Source organism: Haliaeetus albicilla, chromosome 1 (assembly GCF_947461875.1).
Source record: "Haliaeetus albicilla chromosome 1, bHalAlb1.1, whole genome shotgun sequence".
In the NCBI taxonomy this organism is placed as follows: Eukaryota; Metazoa; Chordata; class Aves; order Accipitriformes; family Accipitridae; genus Haliaeetus; species Haliaeetus albicilla.
Window position 1 is genome coordinate 22968049 of NC_091483.1, and position 19866 is coordinate 22987914.

Here is a 19866-nt window from a genome sequence, read left to right on the forward strand (position 1 = left end):
TGGCTATGTGGTCTCTTTTGTCATTTTAATTATGTGTCAGGAGAAGAAAACGAAGCGGAGATGGATACTTCTGCAGCATTTTGAACTTTAGGATGCCAGAACAGCTCGTGTCATATAAACGCTGAGCTAGCTCTCTAACTGTTCTTCTGCCAAACCGGTTATATGGGGGGGCGGTGTGTGTGTGTGTGAGTGTGTTTTAAGTACAAATTAATAAAAGAAGAGTATTTTCATATTTTTGGTATTTTAATGGGGCTTTGAGCAACCCGATCTAGTGGAAGATGTCCCTGCCCATGGCAGGGGGTTTGGAACTACGTGATCTTTAAGGTCCCTTCCAACCCAAACCATTCTATGATTCTACGATTTTCATTCCCTGGGTTTAGATATATATAGATATATATAGATGTATATTTTAGATTGGCTGCTGCAGAGTTTAGCTTTCCTCCAACTGTGCTTCCCCATCGGGATCTGTCTATGTACCACCTGTGCTTCCCAATGGTAGAGCACTGTGGGTTTGAAACACGTACAGGTGTGGTCCTCTTCAGCCTTGGTGGCTGGGTGCTGGGATGGGGAAGCAGAGGGACAAGTGAGAAGCTGATGACCCTTCTGCAGTATCTGTGCCCCACTCTCATGGTGCCTCTGATCTGTCAACTGCTGCATTTGCTCTTGGACCTCAACCACTTTCTTAAATTTTAGATGTTGGGAAGAGAAAATTCTTAGGACCTCATGTGCCCTATTACTATTAGCGTGACTGGGAATACATCCTACCCAACAGCAGATTTCCCTACACCCTAGAGGGTAGAGTTTCTCTAGCACTGACTACAGGATCCTGTTGTCAATGTTCTGCCACGCTGGATATGCTGTGAATCTCATGCTGCCCCTGCCTGTGTATTGCCTAGTTGCCTAGACTACTGATTTCTATTGTGATAGCTAAAAGGAAGTCTGTTATTGACATGTGCTTTGGTGCCCTGAATTTTGAAAGCATCTCTTGTTTATTTTAACTTTCTTTTAGTAGAGGAAGACTGAGACTCCAGCACCCAGCCATGTCTTCAAAACAGACGAGTGCCTTCATCTCCGAGCAGGCTCTACACAGGCATGCTTTGGGGTGCCTTGCTAGGTTTGCAGCTTCCCAAATGTGTTCCTGTTCAACCTAAAACCCACAGATGGGGGGGGGGGGTGTTGGGGAGAAACATGTAAATTGGGAGAGCTCTCTGTGGGTACTATAGGGAAGCCCTCAACTCAAAGGTTGAGACAGTGGTAGGTGCTTTGCTGGTGGCACAAGGCTGGCCAAGGAGCTTGGGGTCTAGGGATTAGAGAAAGAAAGAAAAGACTGTAGATCCCAGCCCATCCTTGTATGAGGAGCCCTGGTGCAAGGCACCTTCCAGACTTTGTTTTATCGTTAGAGGGAGCTCAATGTTCAAGTCCAGCACAACAGGGCTCAGGGCCAAGTGGTGAGTCAACTATTTGATGGTCATCATCTTGCACCAAGGTGATGTGTCGGGGCAGGGCACAAGGCCAGTGCTGTGCCATCTGAGGATGTTTCTCCCTAGTTGCTTCCCCAGAGCCATAACTGCTTTTTGGCTTCACCTCCCCACACATCTGGTGCTGGTTGGTGGAGGCAAGATGCAGTGGTTAGCCACATCTGGCATGAAGCACCCTCACCATGGCTGAGACACTGCATCTTGTGCTACTGTCAGCCTCAAAAACCTGTTTTCTTAGTCTTTCTATTTTGTCATTAACTATGTGTTTAATGCTATATTAAATCAGTTTGACCTGTGAAAGACAGGAACAGGGGGTGGGTGTCACTCATTTTGCTATTAAACATCTGTCCTGAAAAAAAAACAGTTGGCAAAGTACAGGGCACAACTTTTTACTTATTTTTGCAATTGCCTTTTAACATTCCCCCCTACTCAGATCATTTTTTTCCAGGAGTTTTGTGTTCCTGTTGTGGGTTTGAAGCAGTGCCAGGGAGAGAGCTCTCTACAGGAATCTACCACTTTGTGCTTGTGCCTTAAACAGTTGAGTGCAACTCAATATGGTGGTAAGAAAATGAGCAGTTAACATTGTTCAAGTGTTAATTGTGCCAGAAATTAAAAGTGTATTTACAGAGCCTCAACCCAGCAGTACTAAAAGCATTTAATTAATTTGTTTGTGCGATTTCTCTGAATAGGTGACAGGAATCTGCCTGATCACTCGGCCCCAGGCGCAGCAGGGGCAGGCTGTAGCAGCTGATGATCGCACATTGGCCTCAGTTTTTCTTCCATCCGAAGAAACAGGAGAAAATCAGATTATGTGGAAAGTCTTGTTTGTAACTCCCCTCAGACCTGGCAAGTGGTTCTTGATTTCCTTTGGGCCTCTGGCACTGTTGAAGCCGATGGCACTGGCCTGCAACTGGCGTAGGAAATTGAGGTGAAATACCTTTGTTCTGCTCCAGTGCAGCAATAGCAGGAGTGGAAGATCTCGCTGTAAGAGAAATAACTGTATATGCTTGCTTTTTCTGTAGATCCCTGTAGGAAGGCAAGGTGCCTCCTGTGCTCTAAGCAGTATTTAAATTCTGTGGACTGGCACAGGCATTGCAGAGATGTAAAATTGTCTGTAATGGGGCAAAATGTTAAAAATTCTTCCAATACTTTATGAAGACAGTATTGCAGTGATATGTTGCATAATTGAAGGGATAATCAGACCCTAATTAGACCCTTCCTTTTAATATGGCTCAGTGAGCTAAATCCTCCAAGCCTCCCATGCAACCTATTCAAATAATATGATGTCCCAATATAAGCTGAGTAATTATTGAAATTCAAAAGCATTAAGTCTTAAATCAGCAGGAGGAAAATAAGTATTGGGGATACATACAATGGAAAGCACCATGCGGCAGGTCACCACAACACGTACTGTGTCTGGACTTACAAGAGAGCTGGATATGGCACTGAACGCTAATAACACATACGAGCTATTCAGGATAAGGGTAATCAATGCTTCAGGTCACTCAGCTCAGCTGGTCACGAATATATTATCTCCTGCAGAAGCCTCTCTCTTCCTGCTTTACAGTATCACATTGCTGTTCGAGTGCATTACAAAAGCTTTTGTCCATTTGGAAACGTAAATTACTGCCTTCTATGCTGCCAGAGGTACAGTATACCATCAGCCAGAAGAATCATTGTGAAGCCATACATTTGGGGATCTGTCAAGTTGCTTTCTTGCTTTTACCAGGGACGTTTAATGTTTTTCTGAATACCTCACTTAACTGTGGCCAGTCACCGCCTGGGACAGGGACAGCAGTTGCTGTGCGGGTTTCTCCAGTTGCTGGGTCGGGTGCCTTTCATTCTTGCTGGCTCTTTCCCTTGCAAAACCAGGTGCTTGCACTGAAATGCGTTGTCTCTGCTCCCTAGAGCCCTGACAGCCACATGGTGGAAACATTTGCCTTTAACCTTAACCTGTTATGAGGTAGAAAGGAGCCTGGATCTAAGCCCAGGTAAAAAAGACTGTTTAAGTTTGGAAACATTGGTTTTGGGAGCTGCAGCTGGCTCCGGATGTACGCCTCCCTGCACAGCAAAGTGCAGATCCACATGTCTAGCCAATGCATTTGCAGTCTTATCCTGAAATCGTTCTTCCATTGAGCCTGCAGTTTCCCATCCAAATGAATGAGACTTTTGAATGCAAAGGGGTTTGCAGTCCCAGCACCGGAGGACAGTCATTTGGCAAGTGTCTCGGTCTGGAAGGGGCCGGAGTGAACTCTGGGCAAGCAAAAACAAAGCGCACGTGCATACCTTTGCATTCCTGTCTCGCTTCTCTGAACAGAGATCCCTCAGCTGTCAAAATCATACTGTTTTGCTGGCAAGTTCTCACTTCTCCCTCAGTGATATTTTATGGGGCCTGTCTTCTGCACCTTCAGGGAAGAGGCCTTGCAGAACCAGCATACCCCAGGGCTGAGAGTCAGAAGCTGTTTGGGGCCCCACCATGCTGGAAGAAGAAGGCATCTGTGCCACAACTGCAGGGGGCTTTTGGATGAGGGCTGCCAAGGCCTCTCACAGGAGGTTGTTAGCTATAGAAACTGGTACTGAGCATTTAGCAATTAATACGAGCACTGTATTTATTTATTCTGACTGCAAGGGGCTTTGTCCGAAGGGACGCAACCTCTTCAGCAGCATTATTATGCATAGTGAATAATTCACATAAAAATGTCCAGCAAGTTCTGGGGTTGGGCTTTTTAAATAGTGCTTAGATATTTTTAACTCATTAACACTGTAAGTCTTCAGGATCTTATAAATCATATAAGTATTACAATATTTTAACTGGGTTTTTTTTCCAATTCTTACTAAAGCTTGTTTCTCCAAGACATAGGACAGGACTCTACGAACATCTACCAGTGTGCTTCATTTGACTCTCCTAAGTTCCGTATTAGTGTTGTAAGGGAATATATTCATGTCTTAAGGGAATATTCTCCTGCTTAAAGTAGGGATCCCTGTTTCCCAGGATTTTGGCGAAGTACATGTAGATGTATATTCTATAAAGTTTCTCCCTGGAGTTTTTATTCTATACGTAAATCCTTATCAGTCATATTTCAGTGCATGGGTGTGTCATTTTGCTCTATGAAACTAGTCCAAGGCTGCTGCTGACAAGGTATCTCAAATAGTTCAGGGGGCTTGGGATGTCCCAAGTGTTGGGTGTTTTTTTTCTTCTTAAAAATTTTTGTAAAGTTAAAATTTATCTGTATTTTGTTCGGCTTGTCTGCATATTATCCAGTGTTTTTCAGAGGAAAGGCTTTATACATATATATAAAATGTTCACATACTAAAGTAAATTAATAAAGCTTCCTTTTCATATGAAAGAGGTAAAGAAAAGTACCTGGCCAATACAGTACCATTAATCTATTCTCTTTTCTCCTTTCTCTCTTTACCTCTCTCTCTACAATAGAAGTGGAACAAAAAGGTAATTAAATACCTTTCAAATTATATATATATTACTTATGTATAGGCTAAGTTATTTAACAGTTTAACGTTTTAGTTGAAATACTTTGTCATTAATTCTCACTACTTTTTTGTTAAAGTTTATTTAGTATCTCTGCTGCTCAACTTCACCAGATAACTTATTTTTTGCTGAAAAGTTTTTACCAGTGCCACTTTTTTCCATTAAATTTCTATTCGAAGGTTTAGATAACTCACTCTTTTCCTGCCCTAAAGAATTTGGAAAGTGTGCATGCATACGTATGTGCATAAGTATATCTAATTATGCCGTAAAAGCCTCTTGGAAATGACACCCCTTTATCAGCAACTCTAGGTGGTTACTTAGACTCCAGTAGAGCAATATACTTTTACACCAGTTACTAAATCTGATTTTCCTCCCGTCTCGCTCTCCAGAGGATATTACCAATTTCTGCATTTCCAAAAATAATTGGGTATGCTCCAAGCAGGGAGCACGAACATGGGATCCCATCTGCCAGCCCCACGCTACCCGAAGCGTGTGGTGGGGTACCTCTTCACACCTCCCTGCTGCCCATCCCGTCATCACGGTGAATATACTCCTGCTCACGGAGATCAGCATTACAAATAAGCAACAAATATTCTCCCCCTGAAGCGTGTGCAGCACCTCCAGGCCAGGAGGGTGCTACAGGGGATGGCGAGGGCCAAGCGAGCCACTTTTGCTCCGCAGCATCCCTCCTTTTGTCTCCCCATCCAGCTGGCTGGCCCCTTGGCACTGGCGTTTGTGTGATGCCAAGGTCAGCTGGGTGCCGGCTGAGCCTCCTCCCAGGCGCTGGGCACGCCATGGCTCCTCTCAGCCCCGCCGAAGTCTGAGCAGCAAAGCACCCCGGTTAGTCAAACTGCTCCTCTGTGCTCCTCTCATGTAACAATAGAAGGTATATGTTTTTAAGTTTGAATTACTACTATATTTAACAGGACATTTTTTAACTGATTAAAATCTAGACCTTGGGTGCCTCTCCAGTGAACTTTATTCTTTTCCTTCCTTCTTTCCTTTCTTCCTTCCTTCCTTCCTTGTCTTTTCCTTTCAGCATCCATACGTCATTCGTTTTTAATTGTGTGGACTGCATGTTTTGTGTGTCCTGTAGCAGCTTTGAAAGCCTCATTTCTAGTTATACTGCAGATCTCTAGATGGGTGTTCCCCTCGACTCCCTTTGCTTTAAATGCTAAGGGATTCGCCTCTGCTTTGCTATTGGTACTCTTTAAATATTTAATATCGCTTGGGCTGTAAGGATGGGAATTTCTTTCTCGTATTTCCATTTCTAGGCCACTCTTCTGTGGGCTGTTCAAATAAATACGTGGATCAATTCCCCGGGAGTTTACCCCTTCACCTAGTAGGTACAGATTCACTGCAGAATATAATCTGGAAATACAAACCCAGAAATCCTTTGGGGACACATATTCATTTCAGAGTTTACAAAGGCGAGTGGTCCAAGTAAGTACACCTGTAAAAATAGAATTGAAAAGCAGTAAGAAAATGAGCCACAGTTGATAGAAAGAGCAGGAAAAAAAAAAAAAATCTGTTTGGTGGAGCAAATCTTGTTCTAGAGACATGGCCGGCAGGAAGGCTAGTCTCCAGCTACAAGGCATTGCTCTTGGGTTTCCTCTGATCTTGAGTGTCCTCTGCTCCAGAACTAGAAGGTGTTGAGATGTTTGAGCCAACCACCCCCAGACAGTCATTAACTCTGTTTTCTTGTTTCAAATTCTTTTCCCCTCCAACAGTTTTTCTTTGCCCTGGACTGCTAAAAGGAGTATACCAGAGTGAACACTTATTCGAATCTGACCACCAGTCTGGTGCCTGGTGCAAGGACCCTCTGCAAGCATCCGATAAGATCTACTACATGCCCTGGACGCCGTACCGGACAGACACGCTGACGGAGTACTCCTCCAAGGATGACTTCATTGCCGGGAGGCCAACCACAACATACAAACTCCCGCACCGGGTAGACGGCACGGGGTTCGTGGTATATGACGGGGCTTTGTTCTTCAACAAGGAACGAACCAGGAACATAGTCAAGTTTGACTTGCGGACAAGGATAAAAAGCGGGGAGGCTATCATAGCTAATGCAAATTACCATGACACCTCTCCCTACCGCTGGGGAGGCAAGTCTGATATAGACCTGGCTGTGGATGAGAACGGGCTGTGGGTAATCTATGCAACAGAACAAAATAATGGCAAAATAGTCATTAGCCAGTTAAACCCTTACACATTAAGGATTGAAGGGACGTGGGATACTGCCTATGACAAGAGGTCAGCTTCTAACGCCTTCATGATCTGTGGGATTTTGTATGTGGTGAAGTCTGTGTATGAAGATGACGACAATGAAGCCACAGGGAATAAAATAGACTACATATATAACACTGACCAAAGCAAGGATAGCATGGTGGATGTGCCCTTTCCAAACTCCTACCAGTACATTGCTGCTGTGGATTATAATCCCCGGGACAACCTCCTTTACGTATGGAACAACTATCACGTCGTGAAATATTCCTTGGATTTTGGCCCGCTGGACAGCAGAGCAGGTAAGGGTTTCAGTACCAAGCCAGAATCTGAATTGGGCTTTCTATTTTTCTTGCAAGTACGGTGTAAAATTGAAGTACACTCCTGTCTTACTGATCTGCCTGTGTTTGTGTAAATTAAGCCCCACCACAAGACCTATGATGAATATTAAGACATTAATATATGCAGAATATTTTTTTTTAGTCTTAGTTTGATATGAAATGGAGAAAGGAATGTGCTACCCATAACTAACCTGAAACACTCTCCAAATATCCACGCTCTTGCTTGCATCACAGGGATAGCGCTCTTTTCTCCATAAATGAGTTTTCCTCCATACATCAGATCATCTTCCCTTCTGCAGGAATTTTGGCAAAACAAAGTATGGAAGATGCTGTTGCTGCAAACAGCCAGGGGAAAACTACCAGCCAGTTTAAATGACTTCATTTCATTAAGCTGGGGGAGTTTGGGCTGTTCAGGGAAGCCATGAGCATGCACCCGCCCACAAGTGTGTGTCTAGAGTCAGGAGGGGAATTGACAACAAAATCCTCCGAATAGTTGGTTTCTTTTCTTTAAAGTTGCTCTTTTTTAAAAAGCATTTCATGACTTACTATGATTTACTATACTGTCTCTAAGAGAGGAGCATCTGGCCCCCAGAAGATTCCCAGCTTTTCCACCTTTTTTCCTGTTAGAAATTATGCTAGTAATGACTTAGTTGGGTTATATTCCCTTAACTTTAGCAACTTCTTCATTGTTTTGCAAGTATTATGTTCACAGTTGCCACTTTATTAGTAACATGACTTAGCCTAGATTGTGGTCAAACTCATATGACAGTGCAAGAATTTCCAAACAGCATATGCCCACTCATTTTCAAATGGTTACTGCTGTACGTGATGTAGTCACAGTTATCAGGTAGTTCGTGTGGTGGACTGTGTACTTCAGAAAGGTTCAAAAAGTAAGAGGAAAGGCAGAATTAATATAATTTGGACAGTAAACTTTTGATTTGTAACATAGCTGGTCCCTAAACACTCTTTTTTTGTTAATAAGAAACTCAGAAGTGAATGAGTGGATTCAGGGCTTCAGATTGCAAAACAGACGTTGAGAGGTTTCTGTTGCTGAGCTTTTCTTTTTCTTTTCCTGTGTGCAGCCTGTTATCCATATAAGAAATGGATCAAGAGATGCTGAAAGAAACTGTGGATATGAAATCTAGGGAGGGGTGGAATAAAAGTGGTAAAATGGCAGTGAATTTCTCATTTTTATACAAAAAAAGTAAGGAAGAGGAGAAGGAAATCTTGAAGAGGCAGATGAACAAAACTGAGTGACTGTTAAGAGAGGAGCAGGGATGTTTTCAATGATGTTGACCTCTGCAAGATCTCAAATGAGCAAAAAATGAAGTAATATTTCTCATTCTCCCAACTTAATGATGACCGTGTACTTTCTGAGTAGTGGAGTGAAGCAGAGCAATTTGTGAGCGATTGGTTATCCCTGAGGAGTGAAAATCAATTGCATCCCTTCTATTTCACAGAGTTTCTCTCCTTTTCAGTGAATTATATTCAGGTATTACAGCGGACTCTCTGCTGCCACTTTTTCAGATGGTGACCGTTGTCAGTAATAGCATCTTTAATTTTAAAAAAGCCGTAATCAGTGAAAAACCCAAATTTTGTACTTTCCTATAGAAAAGGAAATGGTTCTCCCCTTTTTCTCAGTCTAAGCTGGTGAGATGGGAGAGCAGATTGAAACCTTGCAGAGGGCTGAAAGTCTTTGAGGTGCAAGGATTTGATTTGTCCTTGTGTCACTCTGGTTTGAAGCCCCTTCAATTTCACTCATGTTTGGATGAGAATTTAAAATCCCCCAGTGCCTCAGGTGGAAAGCTGAAGCAGTTTTTGGCTTTGGGTGGTGGACATGAGAGGGTTAATCTGGTGTCAGGGAATCTGCTGAGCCTTCTCTGATGTTCCTTTTGTGGAATTTTTGGTAGCTTTATGTTGTGGGCACTAAGCTGAATTTTACATGCATTTCTCTTCTCTGAAAATTGCTGGGATTTCTTTTTTTGGCAGAAATGCATAAGGATCCCATTTCAGGTTTAGATCCTATTTTGCAGGTTTAGAGGACTTTTGAGAGGACTGCTCTGATAGCAAGTGAAATTCTCAATAAGACAGCTCGAATGGGCCAAGGCATTTCAAAGTGAAGAAAAATACCTTTGCGAAGGGAGTTTACTGCTCCATTACCTGCACAGCCTGATTAGTGGGAACATTATTTTACGAGTCAGTCGAAGAGAAGCACTGATTTTGAATTGAATAGGTGAGCAAACACTTGCCTGACACCAGGGTTTTTTGCAGAGAGGAGCGAGGAGACCAGGTCTGCATGACTCGTTCTCTTCCAAGTTCAGTGCAACATGTTTTCTGGTTAGCACCAAATTTCATGCCACATTGCTTTATATATAATACTAAATATATGGCTGGCTTAAACCCAGTCTCTCCACCAAAGAGCAGAGCAGGAGCTGATGCAACACTAGGAAAGCAGTGAAGATCCAGGATATTTTTATTTGGTTATTAGTTATTTGGTTTTTTACAGAATGGATTTTGGGTATGTGTTCTCCCTCTTCCAAAATCGCCAGTGTTTCTCTGTTTAGAGCAAGGCAATGTTCAATGCAGCCATTTTCCATAGGGTTACAGTTTGAGTAGCAAAATATGTAAAACATTATCTGCTTAATTAGAAAACAAAAAAAAAGATTATAAAATTGATGGGTCGAACAAATTGGTTGTTAAAAAACAATTAAGGGTGAAGTTTTAGGAGAAGAGCTCTTAAAACCAAAAATTGATCGTAACAAGAAGAGTGATATATTTAGCTACCTAAATGGCCAGTAGCATATTTGAAACATATTTGAACTCTTGGGTATCAAACACTTGAAGGATATCTAAAATAAAAAACAGGTGCTGGGAGCTCCAGTTCACTTAGAATCAAACATTTTCAGTCGTTTCCCAAACCATCCAGGGGAAATGGGAGGGGGCAGGATTTGCTTAGCTTATAGGAAAGGCAGGGATCACATCCTCTCGCAGTGCTTAAACACTTTTTGTGAGCTTTAATTAAAGGTCTGTTTGTGCATGTAGGTTTGGAACATATTTGAGTTCTTCACTGTCACAGAGCTGCTCTCACCCACTGTTTAAAAAAATGGGCTTTTACTCCTCAGAGTAAATGAGTGTCAAAACCTGCAGTGCTCAGCTTCTGTAGCAGCTGAAGGTACCAGGGAAGAAAAAACATTCTGAAATCTTAAGTGAGGCACAAAGCTGGATTCAGCTGATGTAGAAGCAGTTCAGGGCTCTTGATTGAATTAAAACCAATTGTTCATTTTTCTCAGAAATGGGAAAAGCTGCATTTTAAGGATTTGCCATGCTCGGGTTTTTTTCCTTTTGTCTGGGGTTGTTTTCATTCATCTCAAAAGCAGTTTTGAAAGCAAACACTCCTCAGTACCTGCAAATCCCAGGAAACCTGTCATTAATGTCTACCTTCAAGAAGTGAACTTGAAGATACCAAAAGCCTTTGAAGCATATATTTTTTTGAGCTGTTTGGCCTTAAAATGAGTTTTTTGGAGGATGCTTCTCCATAAATGCTCCTGAGCTTCTGGGTTATTTCTTTGTAGCTGCTTTTGAGTTTGCCAATTTGAAGCGACAGTGAGAATAGGTCTGCAACTCTAGCAGTGTTTTCCATCACATTCTTCAAGAACTTGAACCCCGAAAAGTGTTCAGGTTATTTTTTTATGTGCCCCGCTAGACATGTGCAGGGAGAGAATCGAAAGGCTGTAGCAACAGAATGAAAAATTTTCCACAACCTAATCAGTCTTAATATTCACCAGAGTTACCTGTTTTAATCATCACCCACTTGTGATACAGTCTGCATAAACAAATTCAAGAAAATATCAACAAATCCTCCTCTCCAAAAAGGTAAAGTGCTCCCATCCCACTTCCTCGCGCTGTGCTGCATACAAACACGCATCTTCTGGCTTTGCATCTCTGCACCTCCCCAGGCTGTCGTGGCTCCTGGCTGGGCACGAGGTAGGGGTTCCTGGGCAGCAGAGAGACCAGAAGAAGAAAGTTTTGCCTTTTAAATGCCTGAGGTGCCCCACGCCAGTGCTGGCAGCTCTCACGTGGGGGCTCGGGATGTGCTGGCTGAGTGTTTAGACCAGGGGTAGGGACTGGAGCCTGTCCCATAGCTCAGCAGTGAAGTAGTGCAGGGAAAGACTTGAACTTGGATAAAGATCCCTCTGTGCATGTCTGGGACTCGCATGTCCTGGCAAACGTTCCCAGTGACATGGAAAATAGAGACCTCCTACTTTCGAGGAGATGTTTTGAATTATGTCCAGGAGACCCAGGCATTACAATATGGAGTGTTTAATAGGTGTATGAAGTTAATAAATAAATATGCCCAATACATAAGGAAGACAGTGATATGATACAGGGCTTCTAATATGGCCTCATTGTGCCTAAGTGGCTTCCATAGATTGCATATTAACACTGTGGACTGCCAGTCCGGTAATCAAATGTGATATGAAGCTTCCATCCATATCTGTGATATTTTAAAAACCTCAGAGGGTGTATGTCAAACTTTTATCCTCCACATTTTGTTAAATATTGTGGGATGCTCTCTTGACATGTGATTGCAACCATTTTATTCAGTAAGGGTTGTTGGGTTGTGGGGGTTTTTTTTTCCTAAAGCAGTTTTACAATGCAGATAAGGTGAACCCTCTGTCCTTATAATATGCTAATTAAGTGCATTTGTGTCTTGGGTAAAAGATGTGGCAGTATGGTGATGAATAAGAACTTTAAACACATATGACACCTCGTTAAAATGTAATTTTCACATCATAAATCTGAGGCCTTTCCTTTGACAGCTGAGTAATGTGGATAGTGGGCAGAGGATCTTGAGCGTTTCAAAGCTGTCACGTGCTAATAGGTAGCTGAAAGTGGCTTCCTGCGCTGCTCGCCTTTAACGCCCTACATCCTTGCCTGGGAAATGCATCAAAAGGGCTGCTGAATCTTAAATCCCACTTGTGCACAGGATATGAATTGCCATCGCTTCGAGATCCCATTGCGATAAGGCATGCTTGGTATGTCTGAAGTTGAATTTGGGCTGCATTTTAAAAGGCCAGCTGAGCCTTTTTGATGAGCAGCTTCTCCTGGCGGACAAGGGCCATTTTTAGGGAGCTGCTGAGTGTTTAATTGCGGCTTCTCCTGTGTTTTTATTTTCCAGTTGCTTTCCTCCCATCTAGGAGCATCCCTAGCTCTCTCGCTCCTGTTCCTCTTCATTGCTTACAGTGACAGCTGCTGGTTGCACAGTGTTGCTGGAGGTTTTCAGAGAGATCAGTGCTTGCTTTCAGCAGCCTCTGCTAAACACGTATCGTGACTGGGGCCCTGGTTTTTATCCCCTAGTATTTGCCCATATATGCATGTCCCATTTATTCTATAAATATTTCAGTCCCTTTTTGCTATTTAAGATAGAAAGACATGTCTAAGTTTGGAGGTGAAGAAAGCAGCACATCTTTTACAACAAAGCTGGCATCTCAACCTACATTTGCTGGCCAGACGGTACCTTAAGTTCAGAAGGACAGGAGGATATTTCACCTACCTGGGGCATGCTGGGATCCAGAATTGCATTTGTTCCCCATTTTGAGGCCTGATCTGTCTCTTCGTTTTCATCCTGTTTTAAATTTTCCCACTTTGTAAAGCAACGTTTGATTAAAAAATTATAAAAAAGTATCATACCACTGGACACTTTTCTGAAATTAGGGATTTCTGCTTTTTGTCAGGAAAGCTAGAGTTTGAGTTCTTTCCTCTACCTTCTTACAAAAAAATCCTTAAAAAGTGCAAGATTCCTCAGCTTCAAAACCCTCCCTTTTTGGAGCATTTCATAAATATTAATACTGTTTGGTTAGCACAGCGGGAATATCTTCAGTGCCTCTCCAGTATGAATAAATATGTGGTTGCTCCCTCCTCCTAAATAAAAATGTACTTCTCTCAGTAGGACCATGGAACAGGAGATAGCCTTACCAAATGGAGGTGGAGGAGTCCTCCTTTTCCTTGAGTCACTGCTTCTACTATGACACACCTATCTGAGCCAGCCTGAGAAAATGGTACAGCACACCTAACCTGTCCGGGAGCTAAACCAGGATACTGCTGTATCCTCTTTGGAGATCAGTCGTTACCATTGCAAACCAAACAGGAGTCTGCTATAAGACCTGCATGCCGTGAAGTCACAGCCAATATCAATGCGCTGAGGTCCTGTTCCCACAGGGTCACAAGCAGGAGTGCTTGGGGCTGGTCAGGTGGGCAGCCAGTATGGTTGAAGTAGGGGAAGGGCAGCAAGATACAAGATGATTAAGCTAAACTTCACTTTCAAGCTTCAAAACAAAAGGAGACCAGAGACTTCGGCACTTCATAATCCTGTCAAACGCCAGGAGGGGGAAAGCACCTTGCCAAGAACATGTCTGAAAAGCTGAGGCGGCTGTTCCTGGCAGCAAACATGGGATGTACTGCTGAAGATAGCGGGGTGATTGCAGAGGGGAAAAAAGCATTAACTGTGTATGAAGGATAGCGGCTTTTCCTCTTCTGCAGTGAGCTCTTTGACTTGAGGAATCAGCCTGGAGTTGTGATTAATTGTCGTTTCATTAAGTTCAAGACCACCAGGTTGTCACGCTGACATCCACCACAGCTTATCAGTCTGATGCAAATACTTTGCTCCAAACCTAGTGTTGTGGTTTAACCCCAGCCGGCAGCTAAGCCCCACACAGCCGCTCACTCACTCCTCCCCACCCAGTGGAATGGGGGAAAGAATAAAAAAAAAACAACACAAAACCTGTGGGTTGAGATAAAGGCAGCTTAATAGGACAGAAAGGAAGAAAAAAAAAATCAACAATAATTATAAAAGAATTAGGATATACAAAACAAGTGATGCACAATGCAATTGCTCACCACTCGCTGACTGATGCCCAGTTAGTTCCCGAGCAGCAATCTGGCCCCCCAGGCCAAGTCCCCCCAGTTTATATACTAGGCATGACATCACATGGTCTGGAATATCCCTTCGGCCAGTTTGGGTCAGCTGCCCTGGCTGTGTCCCCTCCCAACTTCTTGTGCCCCTCCAGCCTTCTCGCTGGCTGGGCCAGAGAAGCTGAAAAATCCGTGACTTAGTCTAAACACTATTTGGCAACAGCTAAAAACATCAGTGCGCTATCAACATTATTCTCATACTAAATCCAAAACATAACACTGTACCAGCTACTAGAAAAAAAAATTAACTCTATCCCAGCCAAAACCAGGATACCCAGCTTTGAATGTTGCAGCCCTTTGGGTCTGAGATGTTTGCCAGAGGCAGGGAGCATGAGGTGACACGTAGCAAATGTCCGAGGCTACCTTTTGCAGGAGGAAGGGACTGCATCATGTACTAGAGACAGCTTTTGAGCATTGGATTTTTACATATGTTTTTTAGCAATGAATGCATCATTTATCCCTTGGCCAGCAGGTTTTGCTGGCTTGTGTGCAGCGATGGGGATCTACACAGGGTTGGGGGTTTAGCCTGGTGAGAGATTCCAGGATGGTCCATTTTTGAGCTGTTGCCTCCGCCACCTCCTCTCCTCCCACCCCAAAACAGGATTATCACCTGCCAGGCTTCTTCTCAAGGCATTACCCTCTCAGCTTAGATTATATCTGTGCATCTGATTCCTCAAGGCTGACCCTATGTAGTGCAAACATCTTCTGCTCCCTGCAGCCCTGCTCTGGCCTGGCTGCAGAGCCACTAGCCTGGCTTGGGACGTGGGGTCCCACATGCCTTCTTCATGTGCCAGCTTGGTTTTTTGCTACTGCGTTTTTAAAATGAGCAGCTTTTATTTCTGCTCCCTACTGAAAATACCTCCACCATGGCAGCTCACGGGTCTGGATCGCTCTCCTCACTTGTCTGCCACTGATTGTGTTTGTTCTGGAAATGACTACTATAATATTTTTAGCAGCACTTATTAAGACTCGTCTCCTGAAGTCTAGTTCAATGTTGCTAATTAACTTCTTCGGTGCCGCCAGCACTCTGCAGTGCTTCCATGCCAGATTTTTCTTTTTTTAACCAATAAAGCTAAGAAAGCAGATGTGGATGCCCTGCCATATTCTGCTTTAGAGTCAAAGCAAGCAGAGGATGCATTGGATGTCCTTCATACTGCTGGCCTTGATACTCAGGTTAAAGAGGAGTAAAAAGCTCTTTAAGAGTAAGCTACAAAATTACTGAACCTTTACGGGGAGGCTTTACAGTGCCTTCCCTTGACTTCAGGAAGTTGTGGTGATGCCCTTAGCATCTCCCCATCCTTCAGATGTGGCAGCAAGTCAACTTTCCAGACACTTAAGGTACAACTGTGCTGATAAAAAGTACCCAAGGTATACATGAGTAATGGAAAGGTCAGCCTTATCCTCGGAAATCCAGCTGAACTCTCATGGTAGGGTTGGGTGACATGGGTTGGGTGATAGGAAGGAAATTTAGGTGGAAGGTATAAAAAGAATCTTGGTAGCTAGTTTGAAGATCTCCAAGTTCTGGGATAAATGGGACCAGCCATGAAGGGCTGTGAAATGCTAGTTGGCAATGCGGTCAACAACCTGACAGGGGAAGATAGGTAGATCTCAGAAAAATGAGATAATAGGCACTTTTAAGCACACCTTCTTGAAGTGCGTTTTGGCATTAGTAACTCTGCTAAATCATGAGAGTTGGGTATTGAAAAAAACCAAGAATAAAGCAGTGTCCATTTCTTTCGTGTGAGTCTATCAGGTATGCATGAGTAAAGGTTCATATAATGAAAAAGTTTCTGGGACAAAATCCCCAAGTTCCTGGAGAGTTTCAGCTCAGCCATTATTCAGACAAATCCTCTGAAGTTGGCAGGAGTTTGGACTGGGGGCTTCAGGAGTGAGTCTGCAATGAATTTCTGTTTGTCCTGGAAGGAATTGTATTTTGCCAGTGAGAGGCTTTTTGACCTCCTGATTTGTGTCTAAAGCATCCAAAGAGGATATATAAATATAAATTATAACCTGGAACAAATAGCGAATATCCATGTGAATTTGAGTTGCAATATCTGCCCTGCATTTTTATGTTGAAAAGAATTTTTTTAAGGGTGTGCTCATGATTGGAGGGCAAAGCAGATGATGAAGACTTAGGTGAAAGAGATGTGTCCATTAAAACAATGTAGTGATTGTTCACTGTAATGGGATTTCTTAACAGTAAATAGGATTTTTGCTTGATTAAAATGTGCTGAGGGGAAACAGGACTTAAGGAAAATTTCACTGAAATATGGGATTCGGTTTAAAAAGACTGGCACTGAATAAGCAAACTGGCTGTTTCATGTTACGTAGCTCCTCAGTTCTGTGTTCTCACAAAGTAGCAGCTGCTTGAGACTCAAAAGGGAGAGGGGAAAAAAGCAAAGAAACATCAGAGCTGAAAACTATAGAAGTTATACACTGGCCATGACAGAAGATGGGAAAATCAGCTGCCTTTATACCAGTCTGAGCTGGCTTACTGGGATGCCATTCATGCTTCCCTCAAATAGCTGGAATAAATTAACACAGCCACTGGAGAGATGAGGCATTAGGCAGCTCTGCAATTCTTTTTCATCTGTCGATGTTTAGGACGGAGATGGGGAAAGGGCCATCTGTGTGCTGCAGGCAGGGAGAAAAAGTAAAGGCAGCATCAAGTATAGGCATGCCAGCTGAGAAGTTCTTACTCCATTCATAGGGTCTTTCCAACATACCACGTGAAGAAGAGCTTTTGTGAGCCCCCTTGTATTGGCCTCAAATTCAGTTGCCCCTCAGACTGTGTTAAATTCTTCCCTCTGTCCAAGGCACGCGTGAAGGATGCTGTGGCTTGCTAAGGTCAATCAGCCTGAATTCATGTGATGTTTTGCACTCTTGTACTGCTGAATTAAGCAAATGACTGGTAATGTTAATGTGAACACTGAGGCTCCAGGAGGAGGGAAGTACTGAGGGAAGGCTGCATGAAGAAGAAAAAGAGGGTTTGGGTTTTTTTTTTTTTGAGGGAGAGGTAATAAAATATATTTGCTTTACGGGAGCATATGTATACACCGGAGGGACTAACAGCAATGAATATTTTTGGCCTTCTCCACGAAAGTGCTTGCTTTTCTTACTGGACAGTGACTGCCAAGTATTTTCTTGGTGCAATATTGAGTGTGTTACAAGTTATTCACAAGAAATATCCTTGGATTGACTGGAACGGAATTTATTGATAAAAGCATTGTACTCTTCACCACAAGTATCAGGATGAGTGAGGAATGCCAGTACCCAAAAACCAAGCCAAGGTGGAAAGCGCTTGGACAAGTTTCTGGTCAATTTTTATAGTTTAAGGTGCAGATTCATCCAACATTGTGTTGGGAGAGGTGCCTCTGCCTCGTGCCTTTCTTGTAAATATAAACTTTCTTTATGGATAAGCAAAGCCTCCTCCTGAGCTTGGTGGGAAGCAGATGAAGCTTTTGGGTAGCTTAAAACTGCATAGTCAGAACATGGTGTGTTGTGTAAGGCTGCTGTAATGTGTTCTTTTCATATAAATGAGTTTCAATTGACTCTGGTATGAAGAGTAGAACAGAGAATTAAATTAGATTAATAGATTTTTTTAAGACCAGAAGGGACCATTAGCTCATTTAGTCTGACCTCTGTAATGCATTTGAATGGATTTCATCCGCTTCCTCTTGTACTGAGCCTAATGACTTGACTTTAACTGAAGTGTACCTTCCAGAAAGGCACCCAGACAATCAGTGTGTCACTTCATGGAGTGCTTTTCTTGGGTAGATATTCTCTCCCAGTGTTAAAGAGGTAAAATAATATTTGCATTATAAATGTTTTGGTTGTACTGCCCGGTCAGTGAGGCCATTTTGTGCCTTTTTGCATCATACGTAAAAAGTCAAAAATATGCTTCTTGAATTGCATTCTTTTGCACCTTGTTCAGATGTTGATCAGGAGGTTGTCTTCTGTGGGAGTTACTGGTAGGTCTGAGATTTTTTATTATTTTTTAAAGATGTTAGAAACTTGTTACTCTGTTAGGAGTGGGAAATTCCTGAATAGACTGAGAAAGCAAATAATTCACTAGCAATGAGAAAATAGCTTTCTGGGCACTAAAACTAAGAAAGCCTTCTACTTTCAGATGTGTACTTTATGATGAGTGCCACTAAATGTGTCTGTAAACTCTGCTTTTTAATTAGAAGAAATTGCCAGTCTGCAGAGCTTGCATACTGCTCTCTTAATGCCACTTCCATTTTTATTTGAACCAGAGTGGTAGGGAGTGACATTTAAACCTCAGAGTTTGTCATCAAGTTCTAATTTTCTTGTTGATGAGAACATCTGTCCATTGGAAAGGGCAAAAACTCATTCCAGCAGTTTTTCCATAAGGTATTGGAAGATTTAATTACAAATGGGTTTTCTGATTGTTGGTTTGGGGTTTTTTGCCTTTTGTTTCCCACCGTTTTTAAAGGGGCCTGTATTTACAGTGGGTAAAAAAAGATGATGATGCAAGGAAGTGAACTGTAGACGATACAAGAAGCACTGTGGTAAATAGCCATTGATTGTATTAAGAGTGTTGTCACACCAGGTTTTTCATGTCAAAACGTACTGGCAAATTCTGGTGGAAAGAGATTATCATATTCTTAATATGCAAATATAAATTGGCTGTACTAAAAAATGTCTTAATTCAAATTGAAATACTATACTGTCAGAATGTATTTTTTTTCCTTCTAACACCATGTTTTGTGATATTTTGGATAAACTTCACCTTCAGGCATTTCTTTCTGGTTTTATCAAGGCTGTGGCTTCATTAGATTAAGCACTGTGAGAGTAGACATGTTACCCCCTCTTTCTCATTTTTTCCTTTGAGAGAAGAAACCTTAAAATGGGCATGTATCAAGGAAGGCTAGTGAAGTCCTCTCTTCCCTTTACAGTGTAATTTGTGACCACAGTGATCTTGTGCATGTTTGGAAGTCATTGCCCCAACATAGTTGACAGTGTATGCATCAGTTGTAACCGAAAAAAAAAGACTTAAATTAGCCAAAATGACCCCAAAATATCTTTGGGGCTAGCTGGTATAGGCTAGTGCCAATGGGAGTTTTGATTTCCATGCAACCTGATTTGCACATCGAAGGCGGTAAGCATCGCCTTGCTGAACCATGGCCTTTACGTGTTTCATTAAATTTCCCCCTTATGATGACTTCTAGGTTGGGGGGCAATGATGTGAAAAGTTTCTTTCTACAGTTTGTTGACATTTATCAGTGACTAATGTCTTTGCTTTAGTGAGTAGATCCAGAGCTGTAAAAGCTGGTCCTCGCCAGATAAAGGTTTAGTTACAGTAACTTTATTGTCCTCTTCCTACTCTGATTTGAAA

At 42.6% G+C, this 19866-nt stretch overlaps 1 protein-coding gene across 17 annotated transcripts in view; it reads left to right on the forward strand.

The window, feature by feature from the left end:
• ADGRL3 (adhesion G protein-coupled receptor L3) overlaps positions 1-19866 on the forward strand; it is a 523370-nt gene that overhangs the window by 331596 nt on the left and 171908 nt on the right. For all 17 annotated transcript variants that reach the window (XM_069782013.1, XM_069781919.1, XM_069782024.1 and 14 more), the window contains one exon: positions 6696-7496. In XM_069782013.1, coding sequence (XP_069638114.1) covers positions 6696-7496 — 801 coding nt within the window. The remainder of the gene's footprint in view (positions 1-6695; positions 7497-19866) is intronic.